We start from the raw sequence: 24586 nt of genomic DNA, 5'->3' as shown, positions 1-24586 counted from the left end.
AATCACGACGTGTACAACCTCGAGAATTGCAATTGATTGAACAATCTGAACAACATTTCCAATATCAAAGTATGTCGTACGTGCTTTTGAGACTAAATTGGATGAAAATTGGCTGTTCCAAGTACTCTTAAAATAAGTTACAGGTGATTCAGTTATAGGAACTGTTACTCTGCCATCATTGAGGTGCTTTATTGTCAAGAACAACACTAATGCCCATCCAGCAGTTGAAACTGCGTTGAATACCGCTAAATAGTACTTTACACCACTAGCCATGGAAGAAGTTAACTGACTTGTAATTAGTTTGTAAAATCCACATTTAAATCATCTAATACAAGAAATTTATCTTTAAGTTTGGTTTATTACCGTTCTTCTTCATTCCACGGTTTTGAGCTAGTTTGGGCTTCATTGTGTACATTTCCAGTGCCATCGTCTTTGTCATACAGCACCTGTGATTCATCACCCCGCTCCGTCTCATCCTCATCCTTGTACTCCTCATTTTTACCATTATCCTCATCACTTTCCTCCGAATCGCTATCCGCGAGTTTGAATGCATCGTACAGTTCTCTCGTCCTTCCACCGTTATTCGATGAAAATTCTGTCATTCTATGACTATCACCACCTCCTTGATTCAGTGATGCATACACTCCGCGGCTATCTTCATCAGCACGTGCCAACTCTTGTGCTTTCTTTCTTCTAATCACCCACACTGTACCAACTGCTGCAACGAGTGAAAGTCCCGCAAGTGCAGCGCCTATCAACCAACTTTGATGATTTAGTAGGAATGTTGAGTTGTCCAGATATCCTTCATCAGGTGTCGGGGTATATGATGACTCTGGAATTTCATCGCCTGCTTCATGATGATCTTCAGGAAGATGATCTGTTGGCTTTGGTCTTTGGTAAGTTGTACTTGGTCCGAGATACTCTGGCATATCTGAGCTAGAATTATCATCATCATCATCATCATCATCATCGCCGTTATCTGAATCCCCTTCTGGTCTTTCAAAAGGTAAAACATAATCAACGGCCTTTGTTGCATCTGCGGCTTCACCCCAGAATCCTATAGACCAAGCTTTAAAGTTACCACGCTTCTTTGGGTGGAATCCATCCTTAACCCTAATTTTCCAGTCACCGACGGGATTCTCATCCCAATGTTTCGTCGACATAAACTTCCATCCATTCAGTCCCTCAGTAGAGCCATCATACCTCCTTGGTTTAGCTAAAACGCTCTTCACATTGTTTGGACTAATTAGTTCTACTTCAATGTCACCCCTTCTGTCATGATCAATCCAAACAGTCGCAGTAATATGCTCTAGTCGTTCAATGTTGTGATGACGCATACGATTGGCTGACAAGTGGAAATTGCTTTCGTACCACTGACCATTTAGCGGTTGACCGACAATATTCACTCCATTCGGTATTTTAACGATTGGAGCTTCATACCAGGCTTGAGGTTTGACTAATTTGTGATTATGCGCTGCGTCAACGATCTTTTCAGTGTTGAGTTTACCGTAACCGTAGCGGTTATTGTACATCCTACCAGCAGCGGTAGGAGCCCAACCATCCTCTTCAAGATTAATAGGTTCAGCAGTATTAACAGAGAGATGCTGAAGATCTCTCCAACCCAAATCTGGTCTTACCTGAAGAACCAAGGCATAGATACCAGCTGCTATTGGTGCAGCGGCTGACGTACCTCCATGTCTAGATGTACAAGCGTTCGCACCTACATCTGTGGTATGAATGCTGTCATTGCTACCAGAGCTATATGTGACAACCAAATTTGCTGTGCATGCTTCCGAGTAATAAGGATGTGTGCCGTCTCTGCTAATAGCAGCAACAGTTATTGAATAAATACTATTTGTGTAACCGTCAAAGTTACACTGATCGTCACTAGCAGCACCATTTCCAGAAGCGAAGACGAAGAGGGAGCCTTTTCCTGATCTACCCCTTTGTACACCATTAACGAACGCTTTGGCGATGAGATCACTGGGAGCTTCAACTGATCTACCATCGTCTGGAGGTCCCCACGAGCAGGAGTAAATATCATTTAGCTGGTAGGCATAATTCAATGCAGTGGCTTCATCTGCGTCTGAGATGGGAGTTGATAGGATACGGATACCAGCGACTTTGGATTCATATGCGACACCAACACCACAGACGTCATTGCTGGCAGCAGCTATTTCACCCGCACATCGAGTACCATGGGAGTCTTCTCTCAGGCGGGGTATAGGTAAGGCGGTGTGGTCGTTGAAATCCCAGGAACCTTCGGGGAACTTTGAAAGTGGAGGAATTAGTTGGATAATAGCGAGTGAATCAGCTTACGAAAGAAGGAGACAGATCCTCTGAATGGATATCGAGACCGTCATCGACGACAGCGACTCTAACACCCTGACCTTTGATACCTTGCTGCCAAACCGGGGCAACGTTTATCGAGTGTTCAGGCTTTTTATCATTAACCAAATGCCACTGATCTGCGAAAATTGGATCATTGATACCGAGCGACTGAGCCACACGGGCAGAATCTGTATCTGGGTGTAACGGGGCACGCTTGTGTAGTTTCTGGCGTGGTTGCTGATATGTGAGTGATCTGAATGGATAATGATCCCTCTTTGATAATGAAGAGTGCAAATCATCGAGCGAGCGTCCCTTATCAACCTTAAACAAGTGGTGGTTGTCCAGTTCCCCAACATTCTCTACGAATTTCATCCCATATTCTTCTCCGAACGCTTCCAACGCCGACGACATCTCTGAGCTGTCGAGATGACTTTGTACCACGTAGTAATCATGCGTCTGATAGTTCTTCTGCGCTGGTATATTGTAGCCGTGTACAAGCGTATGCGCTATCAGCGGAAGCAGCGCTATCTTCATATCTCCAACTTGGCAGTGCTGAACAAGGCACGCAGCCAGTGAAAATTGAAAATCGGCAATTGGATTTAATCAATTTTACTTTTTATACAAATCAATACTATCACTACAATCAATGGCCTTTTCTATATCTCTAGGTTTTTTTTTAATTTCCCAAAAGATGCAAATTTTAACGACGTTGATTCGCAAGCCCTATGTTATCATCCGCTCCATTCATTGGTCCAGAACAGGCTGGTGATACTGCCTCCTCTGTCGTAACCTTATTCTTCACATTATCCGCGCGCAAGTTCTCGAGATGCTCCAAGTAGGCAACATCAACACCACCCGTGATATATTTGCCCGTAAATACTGAGCAATCGAAGTGTTGAATATCTTCATTTAGACTGCTGCATGACTTTACCAGTCCATCCAGTGTCTGGAATATTACCTTGTCTGCACCAATGTATTCTGCCACTTGCTCCTCTGTACGGCCATGTGCAACCAACTCTTTACGGTTTGGCATGTCTATTCCGTATACGTTGGAATATCTGATAGCTGGTGCACAAGATGCCATGAACACGTTCTTTGCACCCGCATCACGCGCCATTTGAATAATTTCCTTTGATGTTGTTCCTCTCACTATCGAATCATCAACAAGCAAAACATTCTTTCCAGAGAACTCGAGTGCCATAGCGTTCAATTTACGACGAACGTTCTTACGACGTTGTTGCTGTCCTGGCATGATAAAAGTACGACCTACGTAGCGATTCTTGACGAAACCTTCTCTGTAAGGGATGCGAAGGTTCTGTGCCAATTGCAATGCTGCTACTCTCGATGTATCTGGAACAGGTATGACGACATCTACTGAACTACTGTCTGGCAAAGATTTATCGAGAAGTTGCTTTCTGACCCCATCCGCAAGTGTGTCTCCCATGCCCATTCTACTACGATAGACACTGATACCATCGAGTACAGAATCAGGTCTGGCAAAGTAAACGTATTCAAATATATCTGGTGCGAATGTTGCTGGTTCGGCAACTTGCCTTCTAGATACTGAATGTCTAGTAACGATCATACATTCACCTGGCTTAACATCCACCCAATCAGTGAATCCTAACGCATCACAAACGACAGATTCAGAAGCAAAGACATAATCAAGACCAGTCTTTTGTTTATCGCCTTGAGGTGATTTCATTCCATCGACTGGCTCTCCAGCAGCTCTAACACCGTAACCAAGGGGCCTAATACCGTTTGGATCTCTAAAAGCAACGATACCGAAACCAGCGATCATCGCAACGCAAGCGTATGCACCTTTGCATGTACGAGTGAGGTCTCTGACGGCAGTGAAAATATCTTCCTCGTTGATACGGAATTTGCCAGTTTGTTGGAGGTTGTCAGCGAATATGTTGAGCAACATCTCAGAATCAGAATCTGTGTTAATATGCCTGTGTGCATCTTGATCAAGAAATTCTTTAAGTTCTTCTGTGTTGATTAAATTGCCGTTATGAGCGAATGTGATACCGTATGGGCTGTTGACGTAGAAAGGCTGAGCTTCAGCTTGAGCAGATGATCCTGCAGTAGGGTATCTAACTGTAATAGCGGTAATGAGCAATTGAGACTGCCAATTCCATAAAACTCACCATGACCAATGCCCATACATCCGCGGAGAGTTGAAATGGCTTGGTTGTCAAAGACATCACGTACCATGCCATTCGACTTGACTTGGTTGAGTCTACCGCGTGGTCCACATGTTATTATTCCACATGCGTCTTGTCCTCTGTGCTGTAACAGCGACAAGCCTTCAGCACTGAGTCCGTCAGCTGAGGCGGAATAAGTATAAGCACCCTACAGCTCTGGTGACACAGCTACGTTGGTATCTTGTAATACCAGACCAATTATACCGCACATGTCCAATTCCTTATGATGGTGCAAGTTCAAGTCGCGGGCTCTTCTTTTTCCGAGTAAAAATTGCTTGAATATGTCAATAGCGGCGCTCCGAATACATTCTATGGTACTCATTCTAGCATCCCTCTATCTTTCATTTGCTATCTTTGCTTTTTAAAATTTGCTCACCGATAGGTCTCATACGCAATTTATATTATAAATACCATCTATATGTAAATTGTGCTCGATAAATACATCAATGTGTGCCTTTCAAAACGTCTAATGCAGTTCTAAATGCGTGCGTTTGATACGACGTCCACTCCTTTCCTCTGATCGTTGCGTTTGCTGCCGACTGCAACCCTTCACGCAGACTTGCAAGAAGCGCACAAGTGCGTAGATCAAGTGATACTTTCACTTTGTTATGTACTTGTATCGTGTTTGAAGTCATCTGTACATTATCAGTTGATTTCTTCACATGCTCTGATCCCTCCTCACCTTCAAATCTATATCTCCGCACAACAGTATCAATGCCATGATATCTATAGGTGCAACCTCATGAGCGTAAAGCTTCCTCGATTGCAAAAGTGTGAAATAGCAAAGGAATGTCGACCCAAATTCTTGCCATCTGTTCCCAGTTAGTTTCATTGAGATATTTCTTTTACCTCACTCACTTTACTTTGAAATTAGGCGATGAAGGGTGTATAGAAACTACCGCATTGTTTTGAATCGTCTTCATCGTCTTCGTATACCAGTCTAATGATATCATCTTGGGGAATAGTCCAGCCGCAATGGCTGCATGGAGAATGGAATAATCTCCTGCATTATAGTCAAGCTCCTCGGGGATATCGAAAAACTTTAATGACCCTCTTCCTGTGCGAACCATGCGAGCACTGTGCTGTTAGAGGCGAATTACTTTATCTGATCCTACTTACGCATTAAGCTCTCGCATTTGCTTATGATTCAGACTAACAAAGTTTGCGTCAATCAAATAAGACATTAATTGTATTCTTAATTCTTCGATTGATTGGAGGTTCTGAGGTACACGTTAGTTGTAATCATGATGAAAAATCAACACTCACCTGCAAACTCAGGTAATTTTGATCGCAATACCTCTTCATAAATGCCCATCCTTGATTTTTTAATGCCTGTCTCCAACCATTGTATGCCTTGACAATAATAACAAAGTCAGAGTTACCTGGTCAAAGTTCGTCAGCAAAAGCTACAGCAAGCTCAATCACTGACTACCTTCGTTGTAAGCCTTCTTGGCATTCATAGCCTCAGTTTCATGACCAAACGGCGTAACAAATGGTGACTTCGAGTTAAGAGTTGCAGCAATTGTAAGCGCAGAGTCGAGGCAACCGAATATAACCGCAAATAATAAAAACTTTCCAATATGAACATCGACTGGCAGTCTTGACAATATGCGACCCATCGGAGTGATTTCTTCATTGGACTTAAGCGCCTTGACTTCAATAAGGGACGAAATCGCTCTTTGGATATTGATCGAGGTAGGTGGATCCAGTGCGCGCATAAGTACGTCCTCAATCGATGATCCTATCTGAACATTCATTATTTTAATCCTGAGAGCGAGATCTTGCAATGAAAGACGAGTCATTTCGGGCAAAGGATGATCGGAAAGCCCATTCTCAAACCTATCACGAGTAAAAAGGTGGAAACAAAGACCTTCTCTTACTCTACCGGCTCTACCTCTTCTCTGCTTAGCATTCGACTTGGCGATGAAGCAATCCAGAAGACGTGAGATCTGTCTCTTCTCGTCGAATCTCATTTCGCGATGTCTACCAGTATCAATGACACATGTCACGTCTGGAATGGTGATACCAGTCTCGGCAATGTTTGTAGCAATGACAATTTTACGAACTCCTGGTGGTGGTATGTCAAAAACTGCACCCTGCTTGTCAGAGGCAATACTGGAATGTAACGGGTAAATGTTAAACTGTGAGCTATCACCAAACAGCGGATGCTCTTGCAGCATATCATTCATACGTCTTATTTCTGCCATACCAGACATGAAAATGAGTGTTGCGCTAGAATAATGAATCCATTGAGCATCCGTACTGAGCCTTTCCAAAGTCTTTAATATCAGATCATACGGAATCAAATACTCGTTGAGAAGATTGAGAGTCGTGAATGTGTCTGGGCTCAGCTTAGGCAAAGCCGATGAAACGCTTTGATCCTTTGGTGTAGATGTTCCACTGTTATTCTCTTCATCGTCTTCATCCTCGTTCCACTCCGCTATTTGTGATTTTCCCTTGTTAGCAATTCGGTCATATTGGTTACGAGCATACTGCGAGGTTTCATCGATTCTGAAACCACTAAATTCGATGGCATCCTCGAGATAGCAAACATCTACGGGGAAAGTACGTCCTGGTACGCTAATAACAGGACATCCACCAAAGTACGAGCTAATTTTTTTGGAATCAACAGTCGCACTCATGAGAATAATCTTGAGGTTTTTGCGTTGCTGAAGTAAAGACTTCAGCACGATGAGCAAAAAGTCTGACTCAATAGAGCGCTCGTGTACTTCGTCAATGACAATATGAGTGAGATCATCAAAGGCACTCTTTCCGTCTGGACCATTGCTTGATTCAAGCATACGCAATGCAATACCGTTCGTGGCATATACCAGTCGCGTCGATTTACCAATATGGCTCTCCAATCGTACGGCATAACCGACAAGAGACTCCGGTCCACCTAAAGTACCCGGCTTTTCACCCAACTCAGCAGAAACTCTAGATCCAAGGGATATGGCAGATATACGCCTAGGCTCGGTACAGTAGATCTTGCATTTTTCGCCCTTGCTCAGAGCATCCTCTAAAATGAACGCAGGAAGTTGGGTAGACTTGCCACAGCCAGTTTCACCACTGAGGACCATGACCTGTGAGGAGTTGATTGTGTTAAGGATCTCCTCACGATAGGAAGCTATTGGAAGTGTATTTCTCGACTGTAACATGGTTTGATAAGCTTCTGTTCGCTGCCTTTGTTCAAAGATTTCCTGCAACTTGCTGTCTTTTCTCGATACAGAGTTCTTTTGGGAGTGTGAAAGAGATTCTCCATCAGTTGCGTTGGTTTTGGTCGCTTTTGGTGTCGATTTGTATTTAGATGGTGCACTTTCCATCTTTTCATCAAAGTATTGCTTCAGCATTAGGTATTCCTCGCTCTGTTTAGCGCTTTCCTCAGTTTTACGCTTGTTCTCAACTTCTGCCCACAGCTCCTGGAATGAAAGTGGGAATTGTGAGTGCTTGAAAGTACATGCCGCTGGATGCTTGAGATAAACCTTGTGAAGTAGCATCAACGCGACGTAATTAATAGCCTGTGTGTCATTCTGGCAGCCGACGTCAACCATCTCGTGCTCATCACGTGCGTATTGAAACTCTAAACCCCATTGAACAAAACCTGATGCTCTGATAGCACGAGATCCCTTAGATACGATCAAAAAGTAAGACTGAGCAGACTTGTCGATCTTGATGATTGTTTCTTCAACGATAGTCTTTGGCATTGAGCGCGCAGATATTTGTCTTGGAAGAGTCATGTCAATGACAGGCATAGGATTACCGCTAGGTGTGAGCTCTTCTTGTTCTTCTTCCTTGAAGAGATCGCCCATGTCTTCTTCAACAGGATCAGCAGATTTTTTATTCTCCTGCGTGGGTGAAGGTGGTTGCTGTTGATGCTGTGGTTGCGGTTGTTTCAGTCGTTCTTGGAGAAGCTCCTTGTCGAGCTCATTTCTTTGTTCCCTGTAAGCATTGTCGGCGTCTTTCTTATCAAATAGATACATTCCTTGCAACTGATCGACAACTGCCCTTAAAGCTATCACTTGCGGATCAGAACAGTCATCGGCCTTAGACTTTTTCTTCTTCTTGACGATACCTGCAGCCCGCTCTGCATCGTCGAGCTCCAGCTTGAAGCGGACGTATGCTTGTGTAGGCTCGAGTTGGTCGTCATCGGACAGGGTAATTTGAGGAACATCGAAGGCGGGTTTGCTGGGCTTGGAAGGGGTCAACGAGGGACTAGCAGTACCAGAAGTCTTTTTGGGCGTTGAAGAGGCTGGCGGAGTAGGCGTTGGGAGTGGTTTCGGAGGAGAAGGCGGAATTGTCGTGTACGCAGTATCGTTGAGTTGCTCATCAGAGACGTTGAATGCAAGCTGCGGAGATTAGTGAGAAGTTATTGTAATTGCAGCACGTAGTACTCACCCATACCAAAGCGTTTTGCAGGTCAAATGAGTTTGTAGCGTTAAAAGAGTCAACTACTAGCGAATGGGTGAATCCCAGCCTCTTCAAAGTATTGTAAGTAACTCCAAGCTTGTGAAATATCTTGTCATTACTGTCTATGTGGCTATCGTCGCAGCTGAATGTCGGTACGAATTCTTTGTAGTTGATATCATTAAGCTGAAGAGTTGGGAGCTGTTTCGCGAGCTTTCTATCATAATCAATACCTTTAACGTTCCTCTCAACATCCTTGAGTACCTTGGAGTAGTACTGCTGCACGATATCGTCGTTGATGGGTTGCTGGCTCGTTGAAAGCGGTGTCGACGGCCTGTCTTCGGGCGCGGGAGCTTGCGGGGCCTCAACGACAGGTTTAGGATCTTCAGGCTTCTTTTGTACGGATGTAGTTGCAAAGCCACGGTTCACTGGTTTCAGCGAGCGCTTTTTGGGCATATCGTAATATTCGTAGTTCTCAAGCAAAAGAGAAGACATGGAAAATACAAGGAACAAACATCTCAGCCAAATAATTTAATATCATATAAGCGTCCAAAAAGCCCATCCCAATGCCCAGGATCCTTTAATTCAACCGCTGTAGCTGCGTTAACACAAATCTGACGTTATCGCTGAGCTCACATACCTTCCAAGCCAAGTACGTTTGAAATCGCCTTTACGAGGAGATGGGCATCAGGCCTGTTGTCTCCTTCAGTTGTGAACAGACACAACGCACACGCTTTCTTCATGTTGGTATAGTAAGACTTGAGCAGGCCAGATCCATTAGCGCTGCCTAATTCAAGCGGCTCGAAAACGCTTATCCTGCTATCGTATTTCGCTTCCTTATTAGACAGTTGCTTCAGCTGGCTTGACATGATCTCATTGTCGCTTCTCGCAGCTGAATCTGCAGAAGATAGAACGACTACGTCGAGCTCCAGCCTCTCTGCCCAAACCTTAAGATTATCTACGAATGTACTCTTATGGCTCTGTACTCGTCAGCTCCGTTTAACAGATAATGAGTGCTTACTTTGAGTATCGGTGATCGCTGGTCGATTATGAAGACATCGCTGCACTTTTGCAGCCTACGCAATTCCAAGGGAGTTACCAAGCCACTAGCAGATCCACCCGCAACTTGGATGAAGCCGTCGTTGTTGAACCTACCAATTAACTCATTCGAATGGTTGTTCAGCAGCAGCTCGATAGCTAATTGCGGTACATTCGCTATACTGATCGATGGCAAAATCAACGTCTTCCCCTTCAATTCGTTCTCGTTGAAATTGGTTTCGTACTTGATAAAAGACATGTGGTAGTTGGGTTTATAGGGAGGTGAATCCAAACGTATATAATTTGGGTGTGATATCTTTTCTGATGTATTATTGGGTACAATAGTTAAGCTTTTAGAGTTGGAATGACGCTGCAATCTTATAAAATGACGTGCTTAAGTTCGCTATAGCACAGTGAATGCTGCCAATTCGAGCACACTTATCAAAATTCTGTAATCATCAGCTAATTGAGACGTTTGCAGGTACGATTTTCATGGATAACGCAGCATGTACTCGGCATTCATCCACCTAAATGTTAGATGCTGCAAAGAGTGCAATTCGGTATTAAAAACACAAACTCCTATTATCTTGACTTCAACGATTACAAAGGACCCTTAAGTGCCTTCAAATCCCCAATTACTTAAAATCTCGAAATGCATCAAGTGAAGCCAAAGTCGCGATTTCAGAGTTATGCTGACCCCTCCTTTTCTATACCCAAATCGCTTCTTTCAAGTGTAAAGTGATGCTGAGTAGTGATATTTTTCCCTAATACCAAAAGTAAGTCCTGTAGACGACACGCAACGTAAAATGTTTTACGTGTTTATAGAGCCCGGAAAATTGATTATCTTAGGTACTTAGGATCTCTATAAATCGCGGAAATTTTACTTTCATGGATTAAGCGCTTAAATGTCGATGTTCATCCTATAGCGTGCTCTTGAGCGATTTCGGATAATTGCTTCCGATCAGCGTGCAGGGCTCAATTCTGGAGCGCCAGGGATACAAATCAGGTAGAATCATATTCGTTTCTGTCAGAGCTATCATTCAAGCTCTTTTATATGGAGATCATCAAAAGTCGCAAATCACCATCTGAAATGAGATAGGTGTTAAGAGAGAAATCCAACTCGGTGGATAGAGAGCGGAGGGTTGATATGAGGATGTATTTTTAATGCTTGAGCGATTTCGGACACTATCGTCTTGCGAAATTGTCTTGCCATCTCTAATCACATCTTGAAGTCATCAAGCATTGGAGATGATCAACGCAGCTTAGCAATACTCCGCCATATCTGAGAAGATACATAATTTAACAAAAATACAAAAGTAGCCTGTTTGCCTGACTAATGTTCAAAACGCCAGATGAAATTGTAAAATAATCGCTAATAGAGTGCAAAATCTGACTAGAAGTAGTGGTACATTGTCAGTATTAAATAAAGTAGAAGTCTGTTTCGTAAGTTAAGTTATCTCAGCTCATTAACCACATACGACGACTCACAAATCATATTGCTTTGCATTTGTCGATTAAGATTGTGATGCACGAGTTGATTCGTCTAAATCAATATCCTCCGAGCTACCCACCCTTTCATCTCGTCTTTGTTGACTATATTGATTCAATTGTTCAAGCGCCAATGACGAGCTTGGCTGTCTCCTTTTGTGAGCTGGTTTGACTACTCTTCGGGGTGATTCGCCAATAGGCCCTTGATCCATTAGAGTAATCCCGAGTGCTGGTCTGTTGAGATGGCTGTTATCCTCTAAGAATGATTCCTTTTCATTTGACTGTGCTTGTGGTTGATAGAACTCGCTTTGAGGTATTGAAGCTAGTCTTTGATGACTATCTTGATCGTGTAAAGGTGAATCAATATGACTCAAAGATAACATTGGCTTCTGTTCTACACTGTTTGCTCCACTTGATTCGTCAAAATTTGCTAAATTTTCTGGAATTCTTGATACGGGTGGCGGTGTAGAACCAGATGCTTCATTCAAATGTGTCGAAAGTGGTTGAGGTAATTCAATTAGAGGAGGTCCAGTCAAACTACCTCTTGATGCTGAAGATGGCGGATTTCTCAAAGCATCCAACGTCAACCCACCACCATCGTGATTACTGTTCACCGATCTTCTATAATCATGCCTCCTTGCAGATCTACTGACATCATCTGTAGAATCTCTCGAGTTTGTACCAGTTCTATATCTTCTGTCACGTTCGAATTCTGCCCAACGTTTCATAATGATATGTGATGGATCAAATTCTCCTTCTTTATCTCCGTGCGACTCTTCGGCACCTTCACCCTCAATTTGTCTAGTTGCACCCCACGAAAAGTCATCAAAATGCCAGAACGAGTAAGCTGGTAAGATAGCGTTCCATATTGGCAACGAGAAAAGATAGATTATCATCCATCCAACGTAGGCTAGTCTTCGCGATGTCAGAACAATAAGAAGACCTGGTAAACCGAGAATGATCAAGAGCAAAATAAGTGAGATCGTTGGGGTACGTTCAGATGGAATACTAAAAAGTGTCAGTAATGCAAATCTAATGAGTCCTCACCCACATTCCGAGGACAATGATGTAAACGGTGAACGTAATAGCAGCTGGTAAAACCATCGTACCGACCATTTCCATAAAGACGACGAATTGCATGGAGAAACAAAACGTTCCGCATAAATCCCTAACCAATATGAGCTCAAACAGATTATGAACGGTTGAGTTAATCCATCTCCTTCTTTGTGATAATAAGACCTTGAACTCATCCGGTACAACAGTTTTACAAACTGCTTGTGGACAGAACATCATCTTGCGCTTTGGTAAAGTTCTAAGCATTAACGTTGTCAAGAATCTATCTTCACCGAGGAGCAGTAAATTTTTCTTGTGAAGTGTATCGACGATGTTTTCAGAGTAGTGCTCAACAATATCCGGGTTACAGATAACTGGTACCCAATAGCCTTGACCACCCTTTGGAGCCTTAATCCTGTACATAGAAAAGCAACCAGGTAAACAAGTAACACCACCGAAAACTGATTCGAAAGCCTTTGCCAAGTGATGAGAAATGTGATACTCAAATACTTGTATCATAGTAACCCAGCTTTGTGCTTTGTTTGCAATCTTAGTTTCACCACATAAACCCATGATTTCGGGATCGACTACCATACATGCCATCATTCTTGTGAGTGAATCAGGGAAAACTTTCGTATCAGCATCAACCATCAAGCAAGTTTCATATCTGTCGGGACAAACACCTGTAAGTCTCCAAATAGTGTTAAAGAAATCGAAATCAAATGTCGTCATGCGTTCGTCGAACATGACTTTTTGAAGGAAAGACATGAGCAATACTTGTGAATCACGTTTACCACGATTACCAGGTTTAGCCTCCTTAGCTTCAAGTGGATTACCAGTTTTTGCGACGAGAATAATCGGTACACGTTGTTGTTTGTTTTGCTCGACTGTTGACTCATCATAATCGTAAAATCCTGCAAAAACTTTAGCCATGTTGTGTCTTTTATGTCCATCAGCTATTGAAACAAAAGAGTTGGCTTCAACTTGATCCTTGGGTAAAACCAAATCTTTCATCATACTAAGACATATGTCTGGTGTCGACATGTCGTTTCCAGATCCTTTGACAATACCATCTGCAATAATCAACAGAAGCTTGTGACTGTTAGGATAATCTGTCGTAGCTAAGGAATCCAAAGTAGTTCTCAAACCTTCAACACTTTCAGAATAAGCGGTGACTAGACATATAGTATGAGCTAACGGGAAGTTGTGAGGTTCATAGTCTGATGGTGGTTGTGGGACAACATTCTGAACCAAAGGATAAGGACATCCACCTGAACTGCCAGAAGCTAATGACGAAGATCTGTTCCAGTCAACAAACTCTTTTGAGCTAGCGAATGGCAAACTACTTGAGCTTTGTGTGCCTCGTATGTTTGGAGAGTCTGGAGGGCTATAGATTGAAGAGCCAAGAAAACTTTTTGAATTTGATGTAGTAAAGTTATTCGCGCGTTTGTTCAACTCAGGTACGAATGTTGGTTTCTCTTGCGCAGGAGTGAATCTGCTAGACTTTGGTAATAACTTTGCTGTAGTTTTACTAAAAGGATTGGATTTGGAGTTGTTAGGAGGTGCTGAAGGCCTGTATTTATTTGGAGCTGGTTTGTAAATATCATCTGACCAGTTCTCAATGGCATTCATTCGCGCGTGTCTTTCTTCTCTTGTTTCTTTGAATCCTACACCGAGTCTCCAGGATAAGAACCAACCAAAGAAGACCGCCATAGCCCATTTGATGCTTAAAATCATTTGTCAGAAGGATAAACAACGCAGTAAATAAACATACGAAACAACCCCGATAATAAATATCAGAGATAAGTATAACACCACGTTAGAAGCAACACATCCAACAGTGTCAGTATCGATGAAACCAACTCTAACAATGTCACGCAGACATTTACCGATATCATCTCTGCCAGTTCTTTGCATTGTCATCGTTATATCTTTGCCTTTAAACTTGTCTTCCGGTGTGGGAGATTTTAACTCATCAAACTCCGAAGGCCAATTGACTTGAGCACTGTCCAACCAATTTAACAAACTTAAATCTAAAACATCTTGCTCATAAACGATTAAATTTCTGTTTGGATCGCGTAAATCATCCCAAGTAAAGTAAATTTGACCAGTGGTAACATCTTCATTTGAACCAAGGGAGTCGAAAGCGTCTCTAGCCGTGGAAGAAGTATGACAAAGAGTATCATCGGTATAGTTGGAAAGATTGGGGGTGGTTGTCCCATTAGGGCTGAAAAGTTGACAAGGGAAATACCATGACATATCATTACCGGAGTGATCAATGCCAGTATTATCTGCTGGAGTAATGATATCTTTGCAGTTTTCATTCACTCTTTGAAAGAGAAAGGAGGCGTCCATTCCAGAAGCAGGCATGGGACCATTAAAGAGAACGTTTGAATTCTCATCACTATCAAACCAGCCATTAACTTGAGGATGCTTCCAGGTATTGAGACTGTACGATATACCGTTCACAACGAGGTTACCATTATCGATGTGACCAACTTGATAACGATGAGGAGGTACACCACAAACAGTCTGAGTGAACCCGAAAGTAATAAAACCAACTAAAGCCATCAAACAACCAATAACACCCAACAAGCCAATTTTTTCACGCCAAGCCCTTTGACGCTCTGGAGTGTTGATACCGCATAATTTGAGAAGGAAATTGGGAATGAAGCATGTGATAATGAAGCAATAAAGCATCCACGGACCTTTTGGGCCAGGTATAGAAGCGTAGCCGAAGGTGGAGGTTGACGTGGGTTCTTTTCCAGTCGGGGCATTCTCAGCTTCGACGGGAGCAATAATAGAGTTGTACTTTTTAGTCTGCCTCCGCAAGAGACCAGGACCGGGGTCTTGTCTGCCTAGAACGGATTTGCCTCGGCGTACGCCTGGAGAGGAGGATTGCTGGGGGTAAGCGCCGGTGGCTGAAAGTGTAAGTCAGAGGGAAGTGATTGAGAAAGAGAAACAGAGCTCACAAGAAGCTTTAACGCCACCGTGACCAGACTGATCTAGATGTGCGGCTCTGTTACGATAGTGAAACAGTCTGTGGTTGGGATCAGGGCGTTCGCGTTCAGGCTTGACGAGGGAGCGTTTCCTTTTGAAGGCTGAATCGGTGTGTATTTTATAGGCAGCTTCAGGGTCTTGATCGTTGGTGTATTGAAAGCTGACAGTAGGAGCGAGGATGGGCTGATCGTTGATATTGAGATTGGGATCGCTGTCATCACCAGACTTGAAAGAAGAAGACAGGTGCTTCAATGGTGGCCTCGAGTTATCAGCCATTTAAGAGAATGTTTTAGGCTGAAAAGAGGTGAAAAGCGGGGAATGAAGAGAGGAGAGTGAATATATAACCAATATAAGTCGATAGAAGATTAAAATTGGTTCAATAGAATATAAAACGCGTAAAATGCGTTATAAATGTGTGGTCGTAGTTGGTATACAGACATTGCAGATAACTCAGTTAAGGCATTTAATTCGAACCGTAAATAGTAATTTTAATAAAATATATATAAATTAATCAGGTAAACAGCAATTAAACTAATTAACCAATCAAAATGCTCTATTCCTTGGTAATTGCGTTGGCAGGATACCATATCTCTTCTTTATTGTCACCCTAAGGAGAATGAGTATGTGAGCGGTATTTTAATTAAAAATCAATTTACCTGTGACGGGAGAACTTGTCATCTGGGCTGAATCTAGCTGGATGTGCGGATTTGGTTATCTTGCCTGATGTGGTTATCTTCTGCGTAAATATGTTAGACTGAGAATATACCAGAAGCACAGGACAAACCTTCAAAGAATAAACCCTCTTCCCTTCATCATTCGTTGTGAACATTAAATGCATTTTCAATTTCTTCTGTCTTGTGATACGAGACGCTGTTATCATTCATTCAAATTTCAACAAAATCTATCAAAATTTTATTTAAACATTATACATAATCTTTTCACGTATATCGCTGACCCACACTCATACAAGTCTCTTGTATCTTTTATAATTGAATTCATCAAATTTTCATTCATACATTTCCAATTGAATAGTCTTAGACAGTGCCAGAGTTGGTAATCTTGATCTCAGTCTTTGGCTTACCAGAGCCAGAGCCCAATGATTCAACCTTCTTGACAATGTCCAATCCCTCGACGACCTCACCGAAGACGACGTGAGCGCCGTCCAACCAAGAGCAAGGAACGGTGGTGATGAAGAATTGAGATCCATTGGTGTTCTTACCTGCGTTAGCCATTGACAATTGACCTGGCTTGGTGTGCTTCAGCGTGAAGTTCTCGTCCTCGAACTTTTGGCCGTAGATGGATTTACCGCCAGTGCCGTTGTGGTTGGTGAAATCACCACCTTGTAACCTATATTTGTTAATAAACCCATTCAGGTAAACACAAATACTCCCACTCACATGAATGATGGGATTACTCTGTGGAATCCTGATCCCGCATATCCAAATCCATTTTGGCCGGTACACAATTCACGGAAGTTTCTTGCTGTCTTTGGTACGACATTGTCCGCGAGTTGGAATACAATACGGCCTGTCGCGTTTAGCTGTCGTAAACGCACACACAAGCCAACCCACCTAATGGGCTACCGCCCGCGCTAACATCGAAGAATACGTTGCTCATTTTTGCTGTGTTTCTCAGTGAGGTAGCGAACATTGAAGAGCTTGAGCAGTTTAATTTATCTCAAAATTTTGTTTTTTCATTTTATTTCTTCCTTTGAATAAAGCAAATGTATGTATAAAGACTGGCTCTAAATATCACTCCAGACTCTGCGTATGTACTCGTGGGCACACCCTCGAGGACACCCCATGACATCATCGACATCATCGACATCATTATCATCGTCATCATCTTCATCCTCATCGCTGTCGCTGTCGTTCATTTCGGCAGGATGCTCGCATTTGCCTACGCTGCAGAACTTGGGCACTTGGAACATCTTGTCTGATCCGCGTGATATCATCTTGAGCACTTCTTCCTCGCTCAGACACGCTCTCATGCCTTGGAACTCCTCTGCAAACCCATTAGGTAGGGTTGAACCTCTTATCCTATCTTCACTGGTCACTATGTCCCCCTCTTCGTCAATCCTGATCAACTCGACCTTCTTCCTCCTCTCTTCTCCTCTGTCTCCTCTATTCTGGGAAACGTTGTTGCTAGATTTACCATACTTCTTGTACTTCTGCTGCTGTTTTCCTCTGTCTCTGTGGCTATCTGTCTCTCTACCTTCTCTACCTTCTCTCCTCTCTCTCAAATCCCTCGCTCTGTCTTCATCCTCGCGGCTCTTGATCCAGCCTCTGTACGAACTGTTGATACTCTCAACAACCTTGCTGCAACCTTCTTTCCAGCCTTTTTCGAAATCGCGCTGCCATTCATCGCGTCTGGCCTGCTTGACGCAGTCGCGCACACCAACTGTGATAGCCTTCAAGCAAGGCAACTCAGCCAGGACGACATATTCCACTGGGGCATGTTTCAAGTAAGCTCTAGCAGCACTGGACAGCCTTGGTGCGCTCCCAGTCTCTGTCTGTTCTCTTAAAGAGAAATTTGCCTGGAATGCTCTCCTCCCTGTGTTAATTCTCCGTCTAGATGAAGTACTTTGCTCTGGTATCTGGTCGCGTCTGCCTTGATTTTCTTGAATATCTTGAATATTTACCTGTCTCATCATAGCCTCATTCATACCGACAAACGTTGCCCTCTGTTCAGCAACCCATTCATTGATCCGAGCCTGAAGTAGCTTTGCACGTACCAGCCCCGTCGTTGCACACAGCTGTCCAATTGCTCGCGCTGCCTTCTTCGCCCTATCTCTAGCGACCAAGTTGATGAACTTCCTATCCGCACCGAGAACATCCGTCTGGTCGAGTACGAGATACTGCAATTTGCTGAGTCTTCTGAGCAGACTGGCGAGGTTAGCATCAGGTCCACCAACTCTGATGGTTGTTGTTGACAGATCGAGACTGGTTACGCGCGGTAGTGACCCTTGCACTGATAGTGAAGTCGCGACCTAGCGATAGCGAAAACAAAATATTTCATTAGCTACCACCAAATCAATTAAACACTCCACTCACATCTCTTTGCGGTACTCGTAGTCTGAAATGCTCCACGCTCGATGCAAAGTCACTCGAAGCAAATTGAGTGAGACAGTGACTAAGGTTAAAGAAAACGATAGGATGTGCGAACTTCTTTGGTAAATCTTCAGTTAGAAGTTTATTCCTAAACATAGTCGATGGGCCACCTGAGTAACTGTTGAGGTATGTCGAGTGATCGACGAGCTCCACCGATTCTTCTTCCTCAATTGGAAGCCGCTCTTTACTAGCCTTGTACTCAATGCTAGGTGGGTTATCCTGTATAAATGACACTCGCGTGAGATTCGCATTGATTGGCCACCTTCTCGCTAGCTCTTCCAACGTCGAGTCGAAGTAAGCGCCTTTGAGGAATCTGTGCGCATGTGAGGAACGCCACGACTCACACAGATGGCCAAACCCACTGGTAGTAAGACCTCCGCTTCAAATAAGGGCGGAAGTGTATATTGAGCGTCTTGAGATTACGACGCGGTTTGCGAAACAACTCTGCGAGATGCTCGGGTGCGAATGCTGGTCCAACGAATAAAGAAAGCAAGTGCGCCTGCTTGAGCACCTCGTATACATTAATCAGATAGTACGGATCGCCCAAAAGAGCCGAATGACGCAGAGACTGGCCGAGGAACGGCTCGCGCTGTAGACTGATCTTCATCTCCTTATCATTTACAAGCTTCAAATTGAGCGCCTTCACTTGTAGCTCATTCCTCAAGTGTATATGCGTCCACACGTGCTTGAAGTCAACGGGAGCCTTCGGGAACGCAATCATTAGCGCAGCCGTGCTCGATGATTGGTCACGTGGCTCCAGCTGCTCTAGTACACAAGACCACAGCTCGGAAGGCAGCTTCGTTAACGATCCCATTCTGCATAAAAGACGAGTGTTGGAGATAACAATAAATAGGACGACTAAAATACAAATATATACACTTGTTCATTTATCTCGATTTGTAGAGTTCCCTAGAAGGCATTCTCGGTGGCATTGCTTGTTGTGGCATCCTATGGGGTTGCTGGGGGTGTGGATGCGGGGGGTTCTGATGGTGTGGATGGTGTGAATGCTGTGAATGCTGTGAATGTTTTGAATGATTTGATACCGGCATTTGCATTGGAATCGGCATAGGCATTCCTCCTGGTGCAAATCCAATTGGTGCAAGCTGTGGCGTCCTTTGTGATACCATGCGTGAGTTTTGTGGAGGCGCGGCTGCTACAACTGGAGCTACTGGCCTGGGAGCTACTGGCCTTGCAGATACCATTGGTCGTGGAGATACGACTGGTCTTGGAGGCGTCATAACTGAAGGTGCTCCTGGTTGCTGATAATGACCTGGTGCTCCCATGTAAGAAGTGGCCGAAGCAGCAGACGTTGCAGATGTTGTAGACGCAGCCGAAGGTGCCTGCGATGGCTTCCTGTTAAGCGAACTTGTCTTGGATTGCGGTTGCATAATTGGAATCTCGGAAGGAGACTTCTTGATCTCATCGTCTAATAGATTGAGAATGGTGCAGAGAATAACCCATTCAACGGCATCCTCGTTTCCTTCACCGAGTGTCTGCCACACAGCTTTCTCCTCGGATGTCTTACCTGTGATTGCAATCTTGAACTCATTTTGCTTATCTTTGTTGGTGGATTTCGTAATTTTGCCAAACTAAAACTTAAAATGATGTCTGCCGCAGGAAAAGAGACTCACCTCGATTCTTTTCGGAGGTATTTGATAGCCACCAAAGACAAAATAGAAAAGAGACCAAAAGTTTGCATTGGGATCTGGAACTCAATTAGCTGAGGCTAATGACGACAAGTAGACATACTAGGCTTGCTTATTTGGAACAAGGGTAAGTCATCGCCGTCTAAACTGGGGTTTGGAAGGCTGACTTTGTATACAGGGTTCATAACACCTGCGTTTGAAATGAACCATTTGAGGTTTCTACTGGCCTCGCAGCTGACGCTTCTGTTGTCGCTTCCGAGGCTCAATTTAGCCACGCAAAGATCGCCATTTTTTGAAGGGGTCAAGAGATAGTTCTCGGCGTTCTGCTGGCGCGTTAGTGATTTCCAAACAATTACCCCGCGTCAACTAACAAGCTGAGTGTGAACAAAGTTGTATAAAACGCGGTGAGGATGGCCATGTGGGGTTATTGATATCGTTGGTAAATGCTTTGGAGCTGCCTGGTGCGTACGATTCGTGTAGACTGCTACGCGTTAGATGGACGCGTACTTGATAGCGGCCAATTACCTGAATAAACAGCTAGTACTGGTTGGCTAGGGTTTATCACGCGTAAAATATCACCCACCAGACATTAATATTTATATTCGGAGTTTGTGACTTTAGTGAGGCAACTGATGGCTGCTGGTGGACAAGGGGAAGGGGAATGTATCGCGTTTAGATATGAAATTACATTTCATTTTACATTTTCTGCATTCTAGCTGCTTTGAAGCGTGATATCTTTGGCTGTGAATTCTCTGACTTCTCTGCTGTGGTTTCAACTACCGGTGGTCTATTCTCCACCTGCGCACGCTCCCTCGACTCAGGCTTGACGATCTGCGGCAATTCTTCTCTATTGCCCATTCTCAACTGCTCAAGCATCTGCTTAGCCTCCTCTGTATGCTCATCCCAGTCATCTGGCTCGTCTGCTGTAATCACACCTTGATCATGCTGATACTTGCCCATCTTCATGCCTGGAATGAGCCTTGGTATCATTATCGACACCTGCTCCTCATCGCCTTGCTCATTTATCATCTTATCGCTGTAAGATCGCCTTGAATATGGCTCAAATCTTGATTTTGGCGGTGCATTTCCAACCAAATTGGCGTTATCGGGGACAACCTGGGAGGTGTGAGCTGAGTGATAGCCGCTATCCACACAAACCCACTTCCTGGTTCCAAGCATCGCTACTATAATCCATCATACTATTTCGCTTACTGTGATAAGCCACCGCTAGCTGCTGATGGATGAGATCTGCTTCGATATCAAGCGCGTCATCGTCATCCTCGTAGAAATCCAAGTCTTCGTCACTCGTTGAGGTTTCTTCGTCTGGCTCTTTACTCCGCCTAGATGGCTGTGGCTGTGGCTGTGGCTGGGCTTCTCTCTCAATCACATTATCACCAACAGCGCCTTTATATGCGCTTGTCTTGTTGGATGGCTTCTCGCGTGCTTCAGAATCCCCCTCATTTAATTCTACAGACTCATTGAAGCGTACGCTCTTTCTACTCGTCTTCTCCGGTTCTGAATTCACCTGAAAATCATCACCCAAAACTCCCTTCAGCCGCTCTATACGCTGCCTGCTGACTTTCTCATCGTCTCTATCGTAATCCAGTGGCTCTGTCACCCCTGTCTTTATCTTCTTCTTGGGCTCTGCGACATCTTCTCGTATTTCGACGACTGGCTCTCCATCCTCGTTGAGTATCTGAATTTCTATTAGGTTTGCGTAGGTTAGATGATCGACGTACTTTGTTTTTTGGATCTACTTGCACTTGGAAATCGCTCATGATGTCAGCACTTGAAAATATGTTCGAGTCGGCTTATCGGTGCAAAACAAAGTTTTACTCTGTAGAATCCATCACTACCACGCACACAAACACACCTTCACCACGCTATCAACTCAATGCTTACGTCAACAACAATATTCATATCTAATACTCTTCAATAGCCCCCAGCGTCACTCTCTCTCGGTATCCGTCTCTGTACATCTTCAAGCTTAGGGCAATTGGCTGCGCTGTGTCCAAGTCCTGCGGCTGTTAGCACCACTCAAACATCCAACTATCCTACTCACCACCGCATATTGGACATCCAGATGGTTTTCCCTCAAATGGATCTTCTATGTCTTTGAGGAATTGTGGTACCCTTTGCATTTTCGTTAAAATGAAAATTTTGCACCTCCAATCTACTCACTTCTGCTTAGCTTCTCTAAGGAGATACTTCAAATCGAGTAATGTTTGCTGCTGAACATTCTGGTTGACAAATGTAGTCGCCACTCCTCGATTCCCGCTTCGGCCTGTTCTACCTATCTGGTGAACGTAGTCTTCAATCTCCTTGGGCATGGTGAAATTGATAACATGCTGTATTTCACTAAAGTCCAATCCCTTGGATGCCACACCTGACGCGACCATAACATCCTTTCTTCCTGATTTGAACGACTTGATAGCATACTCACGCTCTTCTTGAGACTTGGACCCATGTATCGCAACAGCTTCGACCCCTTTCAATAACAAATACTCTTGGATCTCATCTACGTCATTCTTGATATCACTAAATATCAACACTGGAGGTGGTGTCTTTTGGAGGCATTCGAGTAGGTATAACATTCTCGCCTCTGGCTCAATATATTCAACTTCCTGAGCAGCAGTAGCGTATTGTTAGTAGTGTGCTTAAAGTCTAATAAGTCTCCTACTTGTACTACATCCGAATTGGCCGCACCAGCACGTCCGACATTAACTACAACAGGTTCTACGAGGGATTGCCAAGCGAAGTCCTGTATTTTTTTTGGCATCGTAGCCGAGAAGAGCAGAGTTTGTCTCTGGTGCTGAGCTACTGTGAGTTTGCTTCTACAAAATAAGTCTACCCACTCACTTTGAAATACGACATGATAGTCCTAACATCCTCTTCGAATCCCATATCGATCATTCTGTCAGCCTCGTCAAGGCACAGGTACCTACTCTCGCGTCAGCTTGGTTTTACTAGGTGCTGTTAGAGGTGCGCTTACTTGCAACTCGAAAGCATCACCTTGCCTCTCTCGAGCATATCCATCAGCCTTCCCGGTGTTGCAACAATAGCGTGATAACCTTTCTGTAGCACCTCATTCTGCTCTGCCATGCTAATACCACCAATGCACAACAGACTTCGTATCTCCGGATAACCGTCGTCCTGCAGCGCCTCGCTCAACTGCAGTAGACCGTCATGGGTCTGTCTGGCAAGCTCACGCTATAAGAAGTTAGTTTATAGCCATACGCGGGTTAATCATACTCACAGACGGACACACTATCATACCAACAGGTCCCTCACCCCTACCAAAACTCAGCTTGGTCTCTTCCTCTAACGCAAACATCAACAGCGGCAGTGAGAAAGACAGCGTCTTTCCGGACCCTGTAAATGCGATTCCTATCATATCTCTACCTGAGAATCTGAGACATAAGCGGGGTAATAACTTTGAGAGGTGTACATACGCAGTAGGAATACCTTGCATTTGGATAGGCGTTGGTGAATGAATACCCTTATTGTAAAGATACTTGAGAATACCGTTTGGCAATTTCATGTCCTGTGCCGAGTAAGCTTAATTAGCGACAGTTGTAATAAGTGCGACGGACACACCTCAAATTCTTCAACAGGAGGAGGGAGTTCATTACCATCTACGATAATATGGTTTCTGCGCCACACATGCACGTTTTCCTCCATTGACCGCTGTCTGATGTAATGCGGGGGTGTCCAACTGCGCCGAGAGCGATGAGTGAGAGTAGGGTACAACGCAAGAGGCTGACTAACGTAGTTTCGAGTCTCTTAGAATACGACACGCCATGTGCTAGTTCACCGGCAGAAAGTAATTTGCGCTGCTGCTTAGCGTGCGCTGATACAATGTCTGCGTCTTCTTCTTCTCTTCGCTGAGCATCGGACTTGTGAGAGTCTGAGAGTGATATAAGCTACAGTAGCCATATCGCTACGCTCATTCTTCACTCACCTTGCTCAGCCTTCTCGGTAATCACGTGCTGCGCCTCTTCAAGCAACGTCTTGCTGCTCTGCGTCTTTACTTCTTCGGGGAGAGATTGAGACGCTGGAGCAGTCGCTGTCACAGACACAGCCACAGGACCCGGTTCACCTTTGGTGTTGGTTTTCTGCTTGTTGAATAGCGCCGCTCGTCTCTGAGCTACCGGCACGTAGATTTCATCATCTGATATATCAAAGCCGATATCGTCGTCATCGTTATCTGAGGCCATGGTTGATAACAAAATTAAGCCTGTAAGATGCTTCAAGTGGACGCGTGGATGATCGTCGCTGTCCAAGAAGCGATTGGCGGGAGAGATACCAC

General features: G+C 44.1%; 10 protein-coding genes across 10 annotated transcripts; all 10 read right to left on the bottom strand.

Moving 5' to 3' along the window:
* Nucleotides 1-359: 359 nt before the first annotated feature.
* J056_002134 (Protease KEX1) lies at nt 360-2865 on the bottom strand (the record flags this gene model as incomplete). The annotated part of the gene is made up of 2 exons (XM_009267998.1): nt 360-2270; nt 2320-2865. 2 exons carry the CDS (start codon nt 2863-2865, stop codon nt 360-362), a joined length of 2457 nt encoding a protein of 818 aa, XP_009266273.1.
* Nucleotides 2866-3031: 166 nt separating this feature from the next.
* On the bottom strand, nt 3032-4860 carry J056_002133 (Amidophosphoribosyltransferase; the record flags this gene model as incomplete). The annotated part of the gene is made up of 3 exons (XM_009267997.1): nt 3032-4431; nt 4482-4648; nt 4691-4860. 3 exons carry the CDS (start codon nt 4858-4860, stop codon nt 3032-3034), a joined length of 1737 nt encoding a protein of 578 aa, XP_009266272.1.
* Nucleotides 4861-4981: 121 nt separating this feature from the next.
* Nucleotides 4982-9437, bottom strand: J056_002132 (uncharacterized protein; the record flags this gene model as incomplete). The annotated part of the gene is made up of 7 exons (XM_009267996.1): nt 4982-5173; nt 5221-5350; nt 5397-5615; nt 5658-5758; nt 5805-5920; nt 5968-8884; nt 8934-9437. The coding sequence occupies 7 exons, from the start codon at nt 9435-9437 to the stop codon at nt 4982-4984; spliced, it is 4179 nt and encodes a 1392-aa protein (XP_009266271.1).
* Nucleotides 9438-9460: 23 nt separating this feature from the next.
* Nucleotides 9461-10239, bottom strand: J056_002131 (Proteasome assembly chaperone 2; the record flags this gene model as incomplete). The annotated part of the gene is made up of 3 exons (XM_009267995.1): nt 9461-9534; nt 9583-9922; nt 9964-10239. 3 exons carry the CDS (start codon nt 10237-10239, stop codon nt 9461-9463), a joined length of 690 nt encoding a protein of 229 aa, XP_009266270.1.
* A 1255-nt stretch (nt 10240-11494) lies between these two features.
* Nucleotides 11495-15797, bottom strand: J056_002130 (Chitin synthase 5; the record flags this gene model as incomplete). The annotated part of the gene is made up of 4 exons (XM_009267994.1): nt 11495-12476; nt 12520-14247; nt 14296-15442; nt 15494-15797. 4 exons carry the CDS (start codon nt 15795-15797, stop codon nt 11495-11497), a joined length of 4161 nt encoding a protein of 1386 aa, XP_009266269.1.
* Nucleotides 15798-16064: 267 nt separating this feature from the next.
* Nucleotides 16065-16350, bottom strand: J056_002129 (H/ACA ribonucleoprotein complex subunit 3; the record flags this gene model as incomplete). Its single annotated transcript, XM_009267993.1, has 3 exons — nt 16065-16128; nt 16178-16257; nt 16306-16350. 3 exons carry the CDS (start codon nt 16348-16350, stop codon nt 16065-16067), a joined length of 189 nt encoding a protein of 62 aa, XP_009266268.1.
* A 205-nt stretch (nt 16351-16555) lies between these two features.
* On the bottom strand, nt 16556-17138 carry J056_002128 (Peptidyl-prolyl cis-trans isomerase; the record flags this gene model as incomplete). The annotated part of the gene is made up of 3 exons (XM_009267992.1): nt 16556-16868; nt 16919-17048; nt 17093-17138. 3 exons carry the CDS (start codon nt 17136-17138, stop codon nt 16556-16558), a joined length of 489 nt encoding a protein of 162 aa, XP_009266267.1.
* A 127-nt stretch (nt 17139-17265) lies between these two features.
* J056_002127 (uncharacterized protein) lies at nt 17266-19445 on the bottom strand (the record flags this gene model as incomplete). Its single annotated transcript, XM_009267991.1, has 3 exons — nt 17266-18510; nt 18575-18944; nt 18994-19445. The coding sequence occupies 3 exons, from the start codon at nt 19443-19445 to the stop codon at nt 17266-17268; spliced, it is 2067 nt and encodes a 688-aa protein (XP_009266266.1).
* A 73-nt stretch (nt 19446-19518) lies between these two features.
* Nucleotides 19519-22055, bottom strand: J056_002126 (uncharacterized protein; the record flags this gene model as incomplete). Its single annotated transcript, XM_009267990.1, has 7 exons — nt 19519-20220; nt 20263-20336; nt 20381-20600; nt 20649-20758; nt 21084-21393; nt 21440-21973; nt 22017-22055. 7 exons carry the CDS (start codon nt 22053-22055, stop codon nt 19519-19521), a joined length of 1989 nt encoding a protein of 662 aa, XP_009266265.1.
* A 154-nt stretch (nt 22056-22209) lies between these two features.
* J056_002125 (putative ATP-dependent RNA helicase DDX41) lies at nt 22210-24494 on the bottom strand (the record flags this gene model as incomplete). The annotated part of the gene is made up of 11 exons (XM_009267989.1): nt 22210-22295; nt 22340-22410; nt 22459-22901; nt 22958-23089; nt 23137-23218; nt 23270-23487; nt 23534-23687; nt 23730-23821; nt 23875-23992; nt 24046-24184; nt 24239-24494. The coding sequence occupies 11 exons, from the start codon at nt 24492-24494 to the stop codon at nt 22210-22212; spliced, it is 1791 nt and encodes a 596-aa protein (XP_009266264.1).
* Nucleotides 24495-24586: the final 92 nt, after the last annotated feature.

The sequence above is a fragment of the Wallemia ichthyophaga genome, assembly GCF_000400465.1.
Source record: "Wallemia ichthyophaga EXF-994 unplaced genomic scaffold scaffold2, whole genome shotgun sequence".
NCBI lineage: Eukaryota > Fungi > Basidiomycota > Wallemiomycetes > Wallemiales > Wallemiaceae > Wallemia > Wallemia ichthyophaga.
This window is presented reverse-complemented; position numbering and strand designations above follow the sequence as displayed.